The sequence below is a fragment of the Eriocheir sinensis genome, chromosome 29 (genome assembly GCF_024679095.1).
Source record: "Eriocheir sinensis breed Jianghai 21 chromosome 29, ASM2467909v1, whole genome shotgun sequence".
Lineage (NCBI taxonomy): Eukaryota > Metazoa > Arthropoda > Malacostraca > Decapoda > Varunidae > Eriocheir > Eriocheir sinensis.
The window spans coordinates 16,177,896-16,198,542 of NC_066537.1; the positions used below are offsets into that span (position 1 = coordinate 16,177,896).

Below are 20,647 nucleotides of genomic sequence, written 5' to 3' on the forward strand. Positions count from 1 at the left end.
GACTTCTCCGATTCAGATTCAGATGACCTATTAGAGAATGGATGAATCAAATCAATGTGACCCCATTTTATTTATAAATAGTATCACTAACAGGGATGCACAGACAGCAGAAATATGTTAAGAAGAGGGCGAAACAGGCTGGAGCAACAGACGCAACCAACGCCTTCTTGCCCTCCCCCACACTGACTGACAACAACCCGCCTCGCTCGCGCTCGAATCGTTTGAAGAGTCGACACACGATACACTGAAACAAATTAGTCGCAATGCCAATACAGACAACCATGAGACCTAACATCTCGCAATCAACTATTGATATGATGAAAGAGGGTGCCTGACATCTCTTTTTCTTCACTGGAAACACTTATACTAATACTATGAAGTCTTGCCAAAAGATTGAGTGTAATTTAGGTATTTTATAAACGATACGGACACCTTGAGATAAATTAACAAATACATTTAGGAGGTTTAATAACTGAAAAGCCTCATTCCCTCGACCACTATTTAAATTCCTGGAGCAATCAAGTGAAGATGATAAGTTTTATTTATTTATTTTTTTTTTTTTTATCAAGCGTGCATTCAATACTCTCACCTTACTCTTCTTTCCTTCCGCTACTTCTATCAATATTCGTGAGGGATTAATCATTAACGTGAAGGAAGAGGACTGTGTGCTGCCAAATGTCTACCCCCATCTCAGCGTCCTTAACCCGCTGCTGGTATTTTTGCTTGTGGTCGGAGCCTTAAGAACTACCTAAGGTTACTGCAACCCTTTACCACTGTTCGTATGACACTGCTGGTTTTCTCTTCGCTTGTTAATCTCTCATCTCAGCGATCTTTACCCGCTGTTGGTCGCTTGTGACGGGGAGTTGAGGAGCTACTGAACATCAGCCTCCTTTTTTCAGTTTTCTTACGGAGCAGTTGATTGTCTCATGGGTTTTCGTGGGTGCTGCGGGAGTTACCAAACTTCAACGTCCTTTTTTCGGTGCTTGTCTTCCTTTCGCTTATCATAGGCCACGGCGGTGGGCATGAGGAGGAGGAGGATGACGGAGATGGAGACTGTGGCGCCGATGAAGCACAGACTGATGGTGTAGTTACCACTAAAGTCACGGAGAGCACCTGTAAGAAGGGTAACTCTGAGTAAATCATACTCCATTCACGGTCCCTTGGCACAAAAGTCTTTGCTTCCTTTGTATAAAGTGAATATCATTGGTTAGTCCCGCCCCTTCTCCAACTCGGGCTGCAAGTGAGTGGTGGGTGCTGGGAAAGGCTAATTATTGGTGATGGTTTGTTGTTGCTGTTATCATTAGTAGTAGTTGTATCATTTTAGGGTGAAGAGTAAATACTTTGTTAGTCTCTCACTCACTCACTCACTCATTTTGTTACTTTCACTCACACACACACACACACACACTCTGACCCTCACGGGGTCAAGACGTGACACATGCTGCTCCCCATTGCTGCCACAGGGTCGTCCTGTTGAGTGTTGACCCTTTTCCTTTTCCTCCGCTCCCCATTCCCTGCCCCTTCTCATTCATTCGAGGAACTCATTACTCCAAAGAACTTTCTGTGAAATGTTGTAACGTATAGACATACAGTGAGTGTAGTGTGTTAATGGTGCTGGGTAACAAGGATTATATTCTATAAGGATAGCTCACTGAAACGTCATCGATGACGTCATGAGTCATGACTACGGTATGTCACCTGGTTCACTCACCCTGCTCTCACGGTATAAAATGTACTAGAAAACCCTTATTTAATCTTATTCATGGCCAGATTTTGCGCTTTTTTGATTGCTAAGGATAAGTAATTAAATTAGGCAGCTGTTGTGTTGGGTAATAGTATACAATAATATAAATGATGAGAAACATGGTAAACAAGCTGCAGAAATATTGCTGTCTACCATCGATGCTTACGTTTTCTTAACTTTTACATTAGTTTTCTTCAACTTAATTTGCAGGGGTAACTAATCCTGTCATACATAATGAAAGTTTTTTTTTTTTTATACATACATATATATTGTATAATATTTACGCAAATTTTTAACTAAGTGAATTTACCTTAACTAAACTTTCACTATAGAGCTTTATTGGCTTTTCTTTAATGTTATCACTTTCTTGGAAAATGTTTGGACTTAACCCGCGCTGACATCACTTTCACTATATCTTTTCGTTTGCAGGCCAAAATCCACTTCTTCAAGGTGTGTTTGTCTCTAGGAAACCTAATAAACTTAACACCTTGACGGCTTTATGCAATTGAGCCACTGTAACACCCATATACACCACAAATCACCATTTTCCCTGAGCACGCTACGGTGAGAACATAGTGACGTGAACCAGTTTGCCGCCAAGCACCATTTGTTTACGTGTGACGTCATCCGCGGTGCATTGTGGGTAAAACAAATGCTTAGTGAGCTATCCTTATAGTATATAATCCTTGCTGGGTAGTGAGCTGTGTGTCGCCAACGCCTCGTCATCCAGAGCGTCCCCGCTGACACCCTCAAGACCCGAAGGATACCATCATCTAGGTCTAGGTCACCCAGCAGCAGGGGAAGGTCAGTTCAGGCCGCAGGTTCGGAGCAAGATGTACGGCAATTACGTATATCAACGCTGTGCACTTGTTCCCATGACTACATCTACCAGTCGGGCAGCAACCACCACCTGTGTCTCGCCGCCCCAGGAGCTTAGCACCTCCTTACCAAGCCTGGGTATACCTGAGTGACCACCGCCCCCCATAAACTGCCCACCTGCACCACCACCATCGTCTGTCACCTGAACCCAGCGTCTGACCTGAGGATTAACACGTGACCTGACCTCACCGTCATCCGAAGAGACCGCACCTTCCCCCCATCTCGGCACCACCGCACTGCATTCCCCCCACCGCCCCTCCTCCCCCCCCCAAGCTCCGTCGCACCAACCCCCCCCCCCCCCCCACACACACATATCAGACCCCCATTCCCCGTCCCCCTTCTTTTTGTACTTGTTTCACTAGCAAAGAAGAATTGTATTTGTAATATGTAAATTTTCAGCCTGACGGCTGCCGCAACCAAATAAACCGTTTATTATTATTATTATTATTATTATTATTATTATTATTATCATCATCATTATGATTATTATTGTTACACACACACACACACACACACACACACTGGCGCAACTGGTTAGAGCGCTGCACTGCCAGGCTTCACAGTTGGGGCAAGAAGAACCTGGTGTCCTTCAACGCCTCAAAAACACAGTTTCTCCACCTATCCACTCGACACAATCTTCCAAACAACTATCCCCTATTCTTTGACAACACCCAGCTATCACCTTCCTCAACACTAAACATCCTCGGTCTATCCTTAACTCAAAATCTCAACTGGAAACTTCATATCTCATCTCTTACTAAATCAGCTTCCTCGAGGCTGGGCGTTCTGTACCGTCTCCGTCAGTTCTTCTCCCCTGCACAGTTGCTGTCCATATACAGGGGCCTTGTCCGCCCTCGTATGGAGTATGCATCTCATGTGTGGGGGGGCTTCACTCACACAGCTCTTCTGGACAGAGTGGAGGCTAAGGCTCTTCGTCTCATCAGCTCTCCTCCTCCTACTGATAGTCTTCTACCTCTTAAATTCCGCCGCGATGTTGCCTCTTTCTATCTTCTATCGATATTTCCACGCTGACTGCTCTTCTGAACTTGCTAACTGCATGCCTCCCCCCCTCCCGCGGCCCCGCTGCACTCGACTTTCTACTCATGCTCATCCCTATACTGTCCAAACCCCTTATGCAAGAGTTAACCAGCATCTTCACTCTTTCATCCCTCACGCTGGTAAATTCTGGAACAATCTTCCATCATCTGTATTTCCTCCTGCCTACGACTTGAACTCTTTCAAGAGGAGGGTATCAGGACATCTCTCCTCCCGTATTTGATCTTGCTTTCGGCCACCTCTTTTGTTTCTTTTTTAGGAGCAGCGAGTAGCGGGCTTTTTTTTTATTATTGTTTTCTGCTGCCTCCTTTGTTGTAAAAAAAAAAAAAAAAGTGTCGTAGTGTTTTTGAGTGTGTCGCAAAGGGGTCAGACAAGGGGAAAACCTTTGTCCTTTACTGTTTGCCATGTCTATAAATGGTCTTGAACATTTCTTCGGTGAAAACTGCACACACTTGAATTTTAATGATGACTGGTTAGATCTTTATCTGAGAATACTTGGGCTTATGTATGTCGATGTCACCTTCGGGGAAGGTGAGGAGGGGATAAACGACCACTTAAGGCGATGGAGAATTACTCTAATCAGTGGAAAATGGAAGCTAATACTAGTAAGACAAAAGTAGTGGTATAAGGAGGGGGACTGAAGGTTATAACTTTACATCTGGCAATGAAAGTGTAGAAACTAGGAGAATATAAGCACCTTGGAGTATTATTCTGTAGTAATGGAAAAATTAGAAAAGGTCAACAGGAATGCATTGAAGCAGCTACCAGAGCTATGCACAGGTGAAGGAAATTTGATCTTCCTGTAGATATTCAAATGGAGTTATTTAGATCTACAACACTACCTGTTACGCTCTATGGGTGTGGGGTGTGGGGACATACCGTAATTAGGTAAGTAGAAACTTTGCATATGAAATCCTCAAATCATATGTTGTGTGTGCAGAGAAATACATTGTTTATGGGGACCTGAGGCACATCCTCTTGCTGTTGGCATGAAAATTAGAATGCTAAATTACTGGCTTAGCCTCATCACTGGGAAACGTGAAAAGTTATCTGATGTTACGTATCAGTGTTTGTTGCACCTGGACACTGCTGGACTACACATCACCATGGCTGCTGCAGGTAAATAAGTGTAGCTTGTCAGGAATAAGGTTGAATCAGTAAGTCCCTAACCCTGTGTGGCTGGGAAAACAGTGGACCAAAGGCTTAAAGGTCAGTGGACTACTCTTTGGTGTAGAAATGTTATGGCAAAATCAGTTTGAAGTGATTGTGTAACTTTCAGATATGTATACCTCGTAGAGAGCAATATTTAAACTGAAGATCAACAAATCACGAATTATATTTACCAAACTTAGAACAAACAACAACTGGCAATTGATTGTCATTAACAGCAGAGAGATTACATAATGTACCTGGAGAGGAAAGCATGTCATTAACGTGATGCTGGAATGCTGGAGGATGAACACCATGTTGTCCTAGACCTAGAGAGTAATAACCAGGCAATGAGTCAGCTGAGGCGAGACTACATGCCGGAGTACTTCTGGCTAGACCTAACAGAGGAATTTAGTACTTTAATGCTGCATGGGTGAAAATGTGAACATACCAAACAAGTTAGTTTTTCTGGATGCAGTATTTAAAAGGGTCCGATGAAATGGCTACTGTGTTTTTTGTAAGCTGCACTGTTACCTAATTACGGTAGATGATTTGCGGGTACATAACTGTGCTCCATACTTCTGTTGAGGTCTGAGAAAATAAGATATTCGATTCACTTCAAAGTCACACACACACACACACACACACACACACACACACACACACACACACACAGGGCCATAACCCACCTATCACAAAACCGGTGATGACCGTCCCCGGCCCGGTCAGCAAGCCATGGAGGGCCAGGGCGCCCATGTACCGCCCCACGCCCAGGTGCCGCAGCAACAGGAGGGGGAGAAGCGCATAGCAATTCCCGACGCCGAAGCCCCACAGCCCAAGAGCCACCGTCACCCACGTCAGATCTTGTACCAAAGCCACCACTGCACAGAGAGAGAGAGAGAGAGAGAGAGAGAGAGAGAGAGAGAGAGAGAGAGAGAGAGAGAGAGAGAGAGAGAGAGAGAGAGAGAGAGAGAGAATGGTGAATGTTAACTAAAGCAAGGAACACAAGCAGTCAGTTTGTACCCCTGATCAGCGTGTAGGGGCACTCAAATAATTATAAGAGTATTATGAACGCGTTTGATACTGAACTCTCGATTACTGGGGTTTGTACAGCAACATTAACAAAGATGGTCAGTATCACATGTGGAAGGATATAATCAGGGTCTCGAAAACGTGATCCCATACATGCAGCCCCAAGTAGATTAGATCCGGTGTGACAGACCAAAAGTTGCAGACATACGCGCCGTTGCTCGCCTTGGGTTTACAGGCCGAGCGGAATGAAAAATATCCCGAGCGCTGAAAGTCCTAAATACATGGCTCGTTGACTATTTCGTGTAGTACAAAGTCGAGACGCAATGACCTATCTTATTATTTTTTTCCGGCTTTACTCCAGGACATTTTAAACTAATTACATATTTTTAGGCCTGTAGGGAATAAAGGACATTTCCAAAGCCACTTACACATGAAAAACGTCTAATTCCGCGGCGAGCGTGACCGCGCATGCCCTGTTTGTTTTTGTAACCTCTGGCCCGGTGAAACTTCTAATCGGTCACACTGGTAATGGAAAAGTGTATGCGCATGTAAAGCGAGAACGGAATGTCACTCACCCACTGTAAAGCAGGATACCATGGCCACGGAGACGATGAAGAAGCCGCGGATGTGGAACCAGGAGAAGTCAGTGCAGGAGGCCATGAGGAAGCGAGCAGCTAGATTGCAGAAGTTGGCCACGGACAAGCACCACCCCGCCGCCTCCTGCGTGTGCCCGTACTCCTGAATGACGAAGGGCACCAGCGCGGAGAGGTTCACCTCTCCGACCATCATCAAGGCGCCAGCGGAGGACATAAAGGCAACGTGAGAGGTTTTTAAGAGTTTCATGTTCGTGACCATGGAGGCGGCCATTTGTCTCGCAACACAGCATAGTCCAGCCTTGTCTTCGCCCGTGGCCGCAGTCTTATTCATACTCTTTGTGACCTCCTGGTCCTCACTGTTCTTGAGGTCCCTGTTCTTGATCGGCATGTACTTGCTCTCCTTGTCCTTGGCTTCTTTGTCCTTGGCGCCCTTGTCCGTGCTCTCCGTGGTCTTACTCACGTTACTGGGTCTCTGCAGCGGGCGGAATAAGGCACCACCAAGGCAAAAGTTGAGTGCGAATGCCGCCACGATGAGAGTAGCGCCCCTGAAGCCGTATTGCTCCTGCAAGAAGATTATCGCCGGAGGCCCGACTATGCCGCCGACGCAAACTCCCGACGACATGAGTGCGTTTGCCATGCCGATTCGTCGCTTGAAGTAGTGTGGCATGACTGCATATGACACGAAACTGCAGTGTCCTTGGCCGAGAGCTGAGAGTAACAAGGGTATGAGTGAAGGAACGAAGGGAAGAAACTGCATGAGTGAAGGATACGGAAGACAAAAAAAAAAAAAAAAAAAAAAAAAAAACTGACATTAGTATTAGCTGAAGGGTTTACTGTATATCTGAAAATTATATCGTGGAATACACGTTAAACTGTATATCATAAAGTTATGTTTAATGTGTTCCGTGGCTGTGTGACTCGCGTGCCATTGTGTCTAATGGTTGGATGACTCACCTGATAGAATGGAGTAAGAGAATAAAAGGAAGTAGGCGGAGGGGGTGAAGGCGGTGGCTGCCATTCCGACGAAGGCAAGGAGCCCGCCGCCCACAGCCACGCATCGCCACCCAAACTGCTCCATCAACGGCCCCGCCACCATGTTGGCGCAGTAGGCAACGAAGACTCCTACGTTGAATATCGCTGAGGCCACCGTGGAGGACGCGTTGAAGCTAGTGAGCAAGTCAGAAAACAAGATCCCATAGCAAGGCACGAGGAGACCCATCACAGCCTGGCGGGGGTGAGAAATGGTGAGTAGTGTTGAAGCAGGAAAAGCACACATGGGGAGAAAGCGAAAAAACGCAAAGAAGAGATAAAAATACTGCGTTTAATATGGAGATGGAAAGGGGCTACCGTGGGTTAGGGACTAGACAACGTTGAAAATATTAAAATGACGATTAAAAATAAGAAATGGATTAGGGCATGTCCTAACGCCCATAGAACTGACAACAGATGGACAACCATGTTGCAGAAATTGATAAATTTCTGCAACATTCGCGGTCTTCGTTCTAATTTTCATTCTGTGGAACACCATCTCTCCTCCTCTAAACCTCACCTTCTCTCCTTCACCGAAACACAGGTTTCTGAGGCTACTGACAGTAACCTCTGTTCTTCTCTTCTCTATCTCTCATCCTTCCAATCCATCCAAAGTTGATGTTGCGCCTACGTGCGCAACGACATCACCTGCTCTCGTGTCCAAGACTGACTCTTCTGAATTTTTCACGATCTGGCTAAAACTTCATTGTCATTCTATTACTAATTACATTTCTGCTGTTTATTTATCACCTAACTCTACCAACTATGTAAAATTATTTTGACTATTTGAACTCTAAAGGGGGGCACATCTTGACTCACTCTCCCTTTGCTGAAATCTCCATCTCATGAGATTTCACCAGCTTTGGCTTTCATCCTCTTTCATTGACCAGCTTGGTGAACGAGCCTACAACTTTGCTCTCCTCATCGACCTAGAGCAGTTGGTTCAGCACCCTATTCATATTCCCGACCGTCTTGGAGACAGACCCAACATTCTAGACCTCTTCCTTACCTCTAATCCTTCTGCTTACTCTGTCAAACTGTCCTCTCCGTTGGGCTCCTCCGATCATAACCTTATTTCTGTATCCTGTCCTAACGCTCCTGTACATCCTCTGGACCCACCGAAGAGGCGATGATTCTGGCATTTTGCTTCAGCTCGGTGGAACGACCTGAGGATGTACTTTTCCGATTTCCCGTGGAATGATTACTGCTTCCAGGAAAGAGACCCCTCTGTGTGTGCCCAGCGCATCACAAAAGTGATTATCTCTGGAATGGAGGCATACATTTCACGTTCTTTCTTTACTCCTCATGCTAAAAAGCCTTGGTTTAATCATGCTTGTTCTCGTGCTATTAAAGATAGAGAGGCAGCTCACAAAAGGTTCCAGAGCCTTCGAACTCCCGCTAACTTTGACCTTTACATTTCAGCAAGGAATCGTGCCAAATCTATTCTCCGACTTACTAAAACTTCTTTTAACAATAGAAAATGTCAACACCTTGCTCCTTCTAATTCTTCCCGAGACTTCTGGCATCTAGCCAAAAATATCTCCTCCAATTTCACTTCTTCCTCTTTCCCTCCTCTCTTGAACCCTGACGGCAGCACTACCGTCTCATTTGTCTCCAAGGCTGAACTCTTCGCTCAAACTTTCTGTAAGAACTCCACCCTGGACGATTCTGGGCATATTCCTCCTACTCATCCTCCCTCTGACTCCTTTATGCTTGTTATTAAGATTCTTCCAAATGATGTTTTCTATGCCCTCTCTGGCCTCAACTCTCAGAAGGCTTATGGACCTGATGGAGTGCCTCCTATTGTTCTTAAAAACTGTGCTTCCGTGCTGACACCCTGCCTGGTCAAATTCTTTCGTCTCTGCTTATCAACATCTACCTTTCCTTCCTGCTGGAAGTATGCCTTTGTACAGCCTGTACCTAAGAAGGGTGACCGTTCCAATCCCTCAAACTACCGCCCTATAGCTTTACTTTCCTGTCTATCTAAAGCTTTTGAATCAATCCTTAACCGGAAGATTCAAAAGCACCTTTCCACTTCTAACCTTCTATCTGATCGCCAGTATGGATTCCGCAAGGGGCGTTCTACTGGTGATCTTCTTGCTCTCTTAACTGACTCTTGGTCACTAGACACAGGGGTGGTGCCTGTTTCATGGAGGCAGGCACACGTTATTCCAATATTTAAGACGGGAGACAAATCTTCTATGGAGAAGTATAGGCCGATTAGTTTGACGTCAGTTATAGGTAAGATTGATAGTATTAGGGACCATATAGACAGACCTAATTTAATTCACGACTCACAGCATGGGTTTACTAAGGAAAGTCGTGCCTCACTAAACTTATATCCTTTTACAATAGAGTATACGAGGCAGCTGACAATGATGAGAGCTATGATGTGGTTTATCTTGATTTTAGTAAGGCCTTCGATAAGGTACCTCACCAGAGACTGTTAAATAAAGTCAGGGCTCATGGGATAAGAGGGAAGGTATTTGATTGGATTATGCGGATGTGATTAGCGAAAACAACAGAGTTACCATTAACGGTAAAAAATCGAATGGGGTAATGTTACCAGTGGGGTTCCCGTTCAGTTTCTTCTATTCATTATCTACATCAATGACATAGACAATGGGATAACTAGTGACATAGGTAAATTTTCAGATGAGACCAAAATAGGACGCACTATTAGGACAGGGGAGGATGCTAGAGCACTACAGGAGGATCTCAACAAACTGTCAGCTTGGTCAGAGAAATGGCAGATGAATTTTAACATCACCAAGTGTAGCGTACTTAGTGTAGGAACACGCAACCCATTACACGGTTATTGTTTAGACTCCACAGCGATAGGCAGGTCTGAGTGTGAAAGGGATTTGGGAGTGTTGGTTAACTCTGACCTAAAACTAAGGAAGCAATGTATTAGTGCGAGGAATAGGGTTAACATGGTATTAGGCTTTATTAACAGGACGGTAACCAACAGGAGTGCAGACGTCATCCTCAGACTCTATTTAGCGTTAGTTAGGCCACACTTAGATTATGCTGTCAAGTTTTGGTGCCCACACTACAGAATGGACATCAACTTGCTAGAATCAGTTCAGAGGAGGATGACCAAGATGATTCAGGGGCTGAGGAACCTCCCATATCAAAATAGGCTGAAACATCTAAACTTACATTCACTAGAGAGACGAAGAGTGCGGGGAGATCTGATAGAAGTATTCAAATGGGTCAAGGGTTACAACAAAGGCGATATAAGTAAAGTACTGACGATTAGCCAGCAGGATAGAACTCGCAGTAATGGATTTAAATTAGAAAAGTAAAGATTTAGGAGAGATATAGGCAAGCATTGGTTTAGTAATAGGGTAGCATTGGTTTTTAGTATAGGGTGGTGGGGGAATGGAATAGACTCAGCAATCACATAGTTAGTGCAGGGACGATAGCTTGTTTTAAGAGTAGACTGGATAGCTATATGGACGAGGACGACAGGTGGCAGTGAGGTGTGGGTGCAGTAAGGTGACGGGGTACTGGATGCGTGCCTAGTACCGCCGGTATAACGAGGATCATACCCCCTTAAACCTAACTACACCCACACATCACGTGAGTAGTGGGGTTCTGGGGAGCTGCCCTGTGTAGGCCACCCGGCCTCTTGCAGTTTCCCTATGTTCTTATGTTCTTATGTTCTCTCTTAGCCGTTTCGGTGATACTTTCTCTGTTGCGCTAGACATATCGAAAGCCTTCGATAGAGTCTGGCACCAGTCTTTGCTTTCTAAACTGCCCTCTTTCGGATTCTATCCCTCTCTCTGTTCCTTTATCTCCAGTTTCCTTTCCGGCCGTTCTATCTCTGCGGTGGTAGACGGTCACTGTTCTTCCCCTAAACCTATCAACAGTGGCGCTCCACAGGGCTCTGTCCTATCACCCACTTTCTTCCTGTTATTCATCAATGATCTTATTTCCATAACAAACTGTCCTGTCCACTCATATGCCGACGGCTCCACTCTGCATTATTCAATTTCTTTCAATAGAAGGTCATCGCAACAGGAAGTACACGACTCCAGACTGGAGGCTGCAGAACACTTAACCTCAGACTTTGCTATCATTTCCGATTGGGGCAGAAGGAACCTTGTGTCCTTCAATGCCTCAAAAACTCAATTTCTCCACCTATCAACTCGACACAATCTTCCAAACACCTATCCCCTATTCTTCGACAACACTCAGCTGTCACCATCTTCAACACTAAACATCCTCGATCTATCCTAAACTCAAAATCTCAACTGGAAACTTCACATCTCCTCTCTCACTAAATCAGCTTCCTCGTGGTTGGGCGTTCTGTATCGTCTTCGCCAGCTCTTCTCCCCTGCACAGTTGCTATCCATATACAAGGGCCTTGTCCGCCCTCGTATGAAGTATGCGTCTCACGTGTGGAGGAGCTCCACTCACACAGCTCTGTTGGACAGAGTGGAGTCTAAGGCTCTTCGTCTCATCAGCTCTTCTCCTCTTACTGATAGTCTTCTACCTCTTAAATTCCGCCGCCATGTTGCCTCTCTTTCTATCTTCTATCGATATTTCCACGCTGACTGCTCTTCTGAACTTGCTAACTGCATGCCTCCCCCCCCTCCCACGGCCCCGCTGCACACGACTTTCTACTCATGCTCATCCCTATACTGTCCAAACCCCTTATGCAAGAGTTAACCAGCATCTTCACTCTTTCATCCCTCACGCTGGTAAACTCTGGAACAATCTTCCATCATCTGTATTTCCTCCTGGCTACGACTTGAACTCTTTCAAGAGGAGGGTATCAGGACACCTCTCCTCCCGAAATTGACCTTTCTTTCGGCCACCTCTTTTGATTCTTTATTTAGGAGCAGCGAATAGCGGGCTTTTTTTTTATTATTATTGTTTCCTTTTTTTGTGCCCTTGAGCTGGCTCCTTTGTTGTAAAAAAAAAAAAAAAAAGGTAACAGTGGCAACCTAGAAATTATATAGGCCAAGAAAGACAGTTAACCGTGTAGATATATGAACTTACAGATGACGTAGTACGCTAACATCAGAGGTGGAGGAAGTTGGGAAAGTCGTTTGTACGGCAGTGAACTGATAATTAGTGATGACGAGTTGAAACTGGCATTAATACAGACATATACGTGTGCGAACGAGTTTATGCGAACTGCCAATTACTTCAGCCGTTTCTCTTATCTGGGGACCTGAAGGAGGGCTCAGAACATAGGTCCGTAGTCTCAGACGCTTTTGGCTCTCGTAAAAAATATTTCCCAAGATCGGGTTCTCCTGAGTGTTTTCACGTTCATAGTATGCAGAAGGTGCAGAAGTCTTGTCAGACTACTGCTAGGCTCATTAAACTACCCATGGAAATACTCACAACCTCTACAAAAGCCTTTTCAAGTGTGTGTGTGTGAGCTCCGAAAATATTGGATCATATTATGTGCCTTACCTCGATGACGAAGGCGCCGAGCAGCACCAGCCACGCCCAGCCGCGGTCCAGCGCCTCGTGTTCCAGCACCTGACTACCTTTATCCTTTGCTCTCTCCCGGTCTTTGGAGGCATCCAGTCCCCTGTCCTTCTCCTTCCAACATTTTCCTTCTTCATCGATACATTTCAGGTCAGTTCTCCTTTTCTTGATGGTGGTTTCATCGGTCATCGCCTCAGTATGTCCACCGTTCACGACACACTGCATGTGTTGATAAAGAATATGGAGTTTTAAATTTTACTGTCGTGTTAGACAAAGAGTAGTTTTCATGTTTAACTATACTTCCTGTGTGGTCAATTAACTAACAAGCTAACTATTCTAATTGTGGGCGTTGCCAACCTCCTAGCCGCTTATTGACCTGGACACAGCTTGGAATCTTCTTGGATTTAAGATTCCTAATTAACTAACCAATCAAATGAATGACTATAACTAAACAATCGTAACCAACTAATAACTCACTTTGAATGTTGCAGACTTGCTGGCCGCTTGCTGACTTAGTCCAGAAGCTTGCTTGGAGTCCTCGAAGTCTCCAAAATGCTCCTTGTGGTCCTCGGAGAATCTAAAAACCTCCTGGTAGTTTTTGCAGTCTTCAGAACCGATAGTCTCGTCGCACACACTTGTTTGGTCTTCGGACTGAGCGTCATCGTGACCTCCTCCGTCCGTCTGCTGCTCAATGTGACAAGAAGCGTCCAAGTTGAGTGGCTTCTCGTCCGCTTCCCACGAGACGTTGGGAGAGAGAGATTCCTGGACAGCGAGGGACGGCATGTCGAGGACGCTGGAATTAAGGAGTGAAAAGACTGAGGGGAAAGTTCTGCTATTTGAGGAGATAAGTAGACAGAATAGACAGGATAAATAAATTCAACACTATTCAATATTAGATAAATGTAGGCGAATAAGTAGCTACTTTTGCTTGTGAAATAAAAGAAAAGTATTACTAGAGGTGCTTCATCGTTCAGAAGGCCTACGAGGATGAGAAGTGTAATCTCTCTCTCTCTCTCTCTCTCTCTCTCTCTCTCTCTCTCTCTCTCTCTCTCTCTCTCTCTCTCTCCCGGTCTAAACACTGCTCTCGGCCGCGTCTCACCACCCCGGCCGTGTGAATAGACGGCATGTAACACAACCACCGCGAAACCGTGGAACAGCAAATAACACCGCCTCCATTACTAAACCTCAAGAGAATCTAAAATACCTAAGTTTCAATGCGCGTAGCCTAAGAAACAAGTTTAAACAATGGAGATGTCTTGTTCCAACATAATATTTTGACGTAATTGCTCTAACCGAAACCTTTATTGATACCACATATATTGATTTAAGTTCAGAATACAACATAGATGGCTACAGACTCTTCAACAAAGATCGCGTGAACCGTAGAGGTGGTGGTGTCGCCCTTTATGTCAAAAGCTATTTGCAACCCACTGACAGAACACCAAGAGACAGTAACGTTGAACATTTGTGCGTGCGAGTAAATATTAAAAAAAAATAATTTGAATATATCCGTCACCTATAGGCCTCCGGGTCAATCACTCGAAGATGATGTTGAAATGTACAATGTTTTAAGGCAGTCACTTAATAACAGCGACTCAATGATATCAGGAGACTTTAATCTCCCTCATACTGACTGGGTGACACTGTCAGGTACAGAAGGCAAGTCATATAGAATGATCGAATTTCTAGAAGATAATTATCTTAAGTCAAATGGTTATTGAGCCAACTCGACAAAATAACACACTTGACCTTGTTATAGCGACCTAAGATAACCTAGTCAGTAATGTCACGGTAGGAGAACACCTCGGTTTTTGCGATCATGAATTAGAGCGCGTCGACATTAGAGCTCAAACATCAGTGATTGAAAATATAGTAATGGCGCCCAATTTCAAAAGAGCAAATTTCGTAGAAATCCGACAAAAACTAACAGAAATACAACTATCAGATGATTGCAACGTAGAGGACGTCTGGCTAAACTTTAAAAATCAATTACTTACTCAGCAGAACACATTTGTCCCGTATTGCGAGAAGCGTAGTAACACTAATAAAAGTCCACCTTGGTTTAATAGCGAAATTAAACATTCTTCTATAGGAGGAAAATTTGTCTTATAGGTTAAAGAAAGAGCAGAACACGCCTGAAAACATTAGACTTTATTATGATGCCAGGCGGCGAGTAAAAAGATTACTATGTCAGGCAAAGCGTGGATATGAAGAAAATATTGCAGCCAACTGTAAAAATAATCCGAAATCCTTCTTCAGTTATATAAACAACAAGAAGGCGATCAAAAGTGGAAATGGACTCTAACTAACAGTGACGGTGAATTAGTGACTAGAACACTGCCAACACGTTGCGAACTTGTTAAATATTTATTTCTCCTCGGTATTTAATACTATCAGTCTTCACACCACTACCACCAACACCAGCGACAACAACAGTACTAAAGTACATCTCGTTCATGCATTGCCTAACTTTATAATAAGTACCAATGAAGTCCTAAATGCTCTCCAGTCCCTTAAAACAAAATATTAATAAAAGTCCTGGACCCGACAATATAAAATATCATATACTATTTAAAGAAACAGAGCGAAATACTCTCCTCTCTCACAACCGTATTAAATATATCCTAGCGACAAGGCATCTCCCATTTGTATTGGAAAAAAAAAGACTACCGTAACACCGGTTTTTAAGAAAGGAGACAAAAATATACCAGGTAATTACAGTTGTAGGTAAGCTAGTCGAGAGCATAATTAAAGACAAAATTGTGAGCTACCTTCAAAGCCACTCAATAATTAAAGATTCACAACATGGCTTCCGTAACAAGAGATCCTGCCTATCAAACCTACTGACCTTTCATAACGACCTCTTCTCAGTCTATGACGTAACTAGATCACTGGACATAGTCTATCTTGATTTCCAGAAAGCGTTTGATAAAGTTCCACACCGTAAATTACTTTATAAATTAAAGTAACTAGGTATTGCCAGTCAAGTACACCAATGGATTGCGAATTAGTTGAGCAACAGACAGCAAAGAATGGTGATTGATGGATATAACTCAGAGTGGGCGCCTGTCACTAGTGACGTCCCTCAGTGCTCGGTTCTTGGTCCAGTGCTCTTCATTATTTACATTAACTATGTGGCTGAAGCAGATATCGGAGAACCACAATGGAAATGTGTATATAATTTTTCGTGTTACCGGTAAACCGACGAGTTAACAGTCAATCAGTCGTATGTTATTTTTCATGGACGTAGTAAACCACAGCCTGCGACTAATATAAATACTGTTATCGCTTCTTCACACGTGTGACCAACTTGACACCATACATGTTCGAACGCCTCCACGGGCAGCGGGGAGGTGGGCGGCCTCACACGGGCAGTTTGTGGCCTCTCTTGTGGTTCTCTCCCAGTGCGAACATCTTTGGGTAAGTGTGTCGTATAATCGAACGTCTCTGGTGAGCACTGGACCAAGGGTTATATAAGCGATACTGATTCTGAATGTAAAAAGAGGTTTGAAAATGGGGAAACAAACGGCTTCCAGATCAGACGGGAGGAGGCGACCATGCTTCCATCCCACGGGTCAGCATCTTTTCGTGTGAACATGGGCCTAAAGCCACATACCTTACATGACGGGCGGCCTGACTAGGAATTAACATGTATATAAGAACATAAGAACATAAGAACATAAGAACGCAGGAGTCTGCAAGAGGCCGGCAGGCCTGTACGAGGCATGTAATAAAAGGATTTGTAATAAAAGGATTTGAAATATTCCACAGATTCCTTATTGTAAACGAGGCCTTCACACCGTATTTCTACTTCGCCCGAGAAATATATGAGGCGACCTGACTTAATGTGTGGATGTGGAGCTACAGCGGAAAGTTTCCAACATCCCAGAGATAAACATTTCTTGGTGCAGAAGCTCGCAAGTCATTTTCCGTGGGACCTTGGTGTTCAGTGTGTCAAGGCACGCACCCACTAGTGGTCTGACATAATAAATATGTGATTATTGACAGGCACATTGAAATGCAGGGCAGAAATGACGGTGTGGTTGATTCTTAAAACTGAAATCATCATCCGTTAAATGTTCTTCACTCGTCAAGTCGCAAGCCATCCAAAAAAAAAAAAAAAAAAAAAAAAAAAGACACGCTGTTTACCTTTTGGTCAAGACTCTTGCACCGTAATCCTGATGCTAGAAAATGTACTTTGGGACATGTGACACAACAAAACACATGTGGAGGTGCTACCTCACGCAACATTGTGTGTGTGTGTAAAGAAGGGCCTGTCTAAGAAGAACTCACCAAGCTTCTTCACTCCTCTTCAGGAAGGGCGGCCTGACTAGGAATGTATGTTGAGAGCGGTATAGTTTACTGAATCAGGAAGTTTTAAGTATATCACTGGTCGGCATCGATCCTTTCTGGTAATGATGATGGTGATAATGCTGATGATGGCGAAGACGATGATGCTTAAGCCCCGTTCACACTGTGCCGAATCTGGGCCACGACAACCCAGCGACTTCTGCATTTGACAAGTTGGCTCCCACGCTCCAAGATTTTTTTGGCGTCTTTGTGTCGGTTACCATGATTGCCGACCGTCTGGGACATTCGGCCAACTAGTTGGCAGAATGTCTGCGACATGCTGCCAACTAGTCTTAAGACGAGTCTCAAAGGTCAATTTTTAAATGGCGCCATGTCAACGACAACCACGAATCTGCCGACCGATTAGCCGACAGTCGCAGACGGTCTTGACAACAGTCTTCCAGATTGTCTGTCAACTGGTTGGTCGACAGCTGGCCGACAGTTGCCAAGGAGTTGGCCGACGGTCTTCCTGACGGTCTTCGCGACTGTCTTGGCGACTGTCTTGGCGGCAGCCTTGCCGTTCCTTAAAATACGGAATCGCTCTGTATTCGAGAATGAAATGTGTCGTTCCGTTTTGAACCAATACGGAACTGCACTTGTTCCGTACGGTATTTTATTATCTGAATGGTCAATCTGATGAAATTCAGTATCTTAAAATTGTAGTGAGCGCATTTTTCGGTTAATCACAAAACCAGCCCGTAAAATTTGTCAAAGGTTCGTCCTAAAATACGTGTAAAATACGCGACGTAACGTCCCTCCCCCCTCCCTCTTGCCTCCACCAGCAGCGTGCTGCGGCTGTCACTCATTGCATGCTCGAGAAATTTTAGGGTTGCCACCCGTTCCTTTAAATATGGATCCATTCCGTATTGGAGAGTGAGATGTTGCATTCCACATTTTTCTGACCTCAGGGTGGCAACCCTAGTTGTGTCATTCAACGCAAGAGAGATCGAGGCAAAAGGTGTGCGTGCGTACTGTGCGCCTCCCAAGTTTGTGCCAGCGAAACGTAACCATGCCCAGAAGTTGTTATTGTGCTTGTGATTGCAAAATAAATATATAAATTTCTTGATGGCGGCAGTGTTAGCCAATATTTCTGAGCCGACAGTCGTCACGAACGTCCTTCATTAGGCGAAGACTCGTCACGACAGTCCCTCACCATTCTTAAGTAGTCGGCACAGACGACTGTGCCGACAGGAAACGGTAAAAATTTGAAAAATGGCCCCGACAGTCGTCACGACTGTCTCAAGACATGCCAAGACTGTTGACGACAGTCGTCACGACTGCCCCAGACCTCCCTCAGACCTCAACCGGAAGTGACGGTTGGTCCAGACTCTTGCCGACTCTTGTCGTGAAAGTTTAGCATGGAATACTTTTTTGCGCTACCCCTCACGACTCCAGACTCCCGCCACGACATCGGCGCAACAGTCTCAAGACCTCTTTCAAGACATGCCGATCCTTTTCACATCAACACCCAAGACCTCGTGTACCCTAGAGTCGTGGGTTGTCTTGGCCCAGAGTCGGCATAGTGTGAACGAGGCTTTAGGCAAAACTTAGTCCGAAAAAGTCACACAAAAGTACATAAATAAATATATAAATAAATAAATGAAGCGCAAAATCGAAACACATGCAGAAAAAATAGTAAACAAATAGAAAAAAAATCAGAATAAAATACAATAAAACTTAGGCATAAACACGACAAGCGAAGCACCTCACGTCAGCCCCTGTGGCTGAGTGGATAGCGTGACGGTGCGGCGTCCAGGACGACGCGGGTTCGCGCCCCGCCCGGTGCCACAAGCTGGGATTTTTCAGTCACCGCTGGCGGCTCTCACACATTCCCGGTCCCGGTCCCGATCGTCCCCGATGACTCTCGAGCCAATAGGGGCCTGACCGCCGGCAAAATAGGCAATAATCCCGGGACCGAGGGCTTACCGCCGGTCTACAGCAGGCAGACCGGCGGTAAACCGGCGACCATATGCGACTTTCGATTTCTCCGACCGGCGACTGCAGCAAGTCAGCCGGCGGTAGACCGCCGGCTGATTTAAAGAGGGTGTAGTAGGAGGAGCAGATTGAATCCTCAGGGGAATTCTGAGGATGAGGTGTCGGCAAGCACAACGCAAAAAAACATTCGAGAAACACACGAGAAACTCACGCAAGAACACCCGACACACCCAAATCACACGTGAAAACACTCGGGATCACAACAACACACTCGAAACACACTCGAAAAAGTCAGAAATTCAAGCTTAAGCACGATTCAACACCCCCAAGCCACTCGCAAAAGCATCGGAAACACAACAACACACTGGAAACACTCTGAAACCCACGCAGAACACTCGGAAACACAGCCAAATCACACGCAAAAACACCGGAAACACAACAACACACTCGAAACACTCTGAAACCCACGCAGAACACTCGGAAACACAGCCAAATCACACGCAAAAACACCGGAAACACAACAACACACTCGAAACAATCTGAAACCCACGCAGAACACTCGGAAACACAGCCAAATCACACGCAAAAACATCGGAAACACAACAACACACTCGAAACACTCTGAAACCCACGCAGAAACACTCGGAAACAGCCAAATCACACGCAAGAAACACCGGAAACACAACAACACACTCGAAACTCTGAAACACACGCAGAAACACTTGGAAACAGCCAAATCATACCCAAAAATACACAACAACACACTCGAAACACACGCAGGGAAATCACAGGCAACACGCAGCAAGGCTGTGAACGATCGCAGCCCGGATCTCACTTCCGCTTCTCAGGAGAGCACAGGAGGCACGACCACTCAGAGTGAGGGCAGGGCGCCGAGTGAGTGAGGTAGGGGTGGACAGGTACCGGTACCAGTACCGGTACTAACGGTACCAGCTAAAAGGTACGGTACTGGTACCAGATTGCTCGGCACCGGTACCAGATTGCTCGGTACCGGTACCAGATTGCTCGGATTTATTTATTGGATTTATTGATAATTCTTCATGTCCGATTTTTTTTTAGGTTGCTAATAAATATTGTTATTGTTATTAGACTATGATCGAGTACATCCATAATAACTATACATGCTATTTTTTTATAGAAAAAATAAATATTCACTTCATTCAGAGAGAGAGAGAGAGAGAGATCACCACTCAGTGAGTGGATATCTCGGTGATATGGGTACTCGATCATAGTCTAATAACAATAACAATATTTATTAGCAACCTAAAAAAGAAAAAGAATCGGACATCAAGAATTATCCAGTAACTCCAATAAATAAATAAAATAATAAAATAATGGAAACAGGAGCTGTGATGGAAACGAAGAGCAGGGCAAAATGGTGGGAACTTGGGGAGACGGTCAGCGAGTCAGT

General features: G+C 44.8%; 1 protein-coding gene across 1 annotated transcript; it reads right to left on the reverse strand.

The window, feature by feature from the left end:
• Positions 1 to 84: 84 nt before the first annotated feature.
• Positions 85 to 20,108, reverse strand: LOC127005160 (monocarboxylate transporter 12-like). The gene is made up of 7 exons (XM_050873801.1): positions 20,054 to 20,108; positions 13,411 to 13,726; positions 12,916 to 13,152; positions 7,411 to 7,681; positions 6,436 to 7,164; positions 5,518 to 5,709; positions 85 to 1,113 (listed from the first exon to the last, which is right to left on the reverse strand). The coding sequence occupies exons 2-7, from the start codon at positions 13,714 to 13,716 to the stop codon at positions 953 to 955; spliced, it is 1,896 nt and encodes a 631-aa protein (XP_050729758.1). The 5' UTR covers positions 13,717 to 13,726; positions 20,054 to 20,108; the 3' UTR covers positions 85 to 952.
• Positions 20,109 to 20,647: the final 539 nt, after the last annotated feature.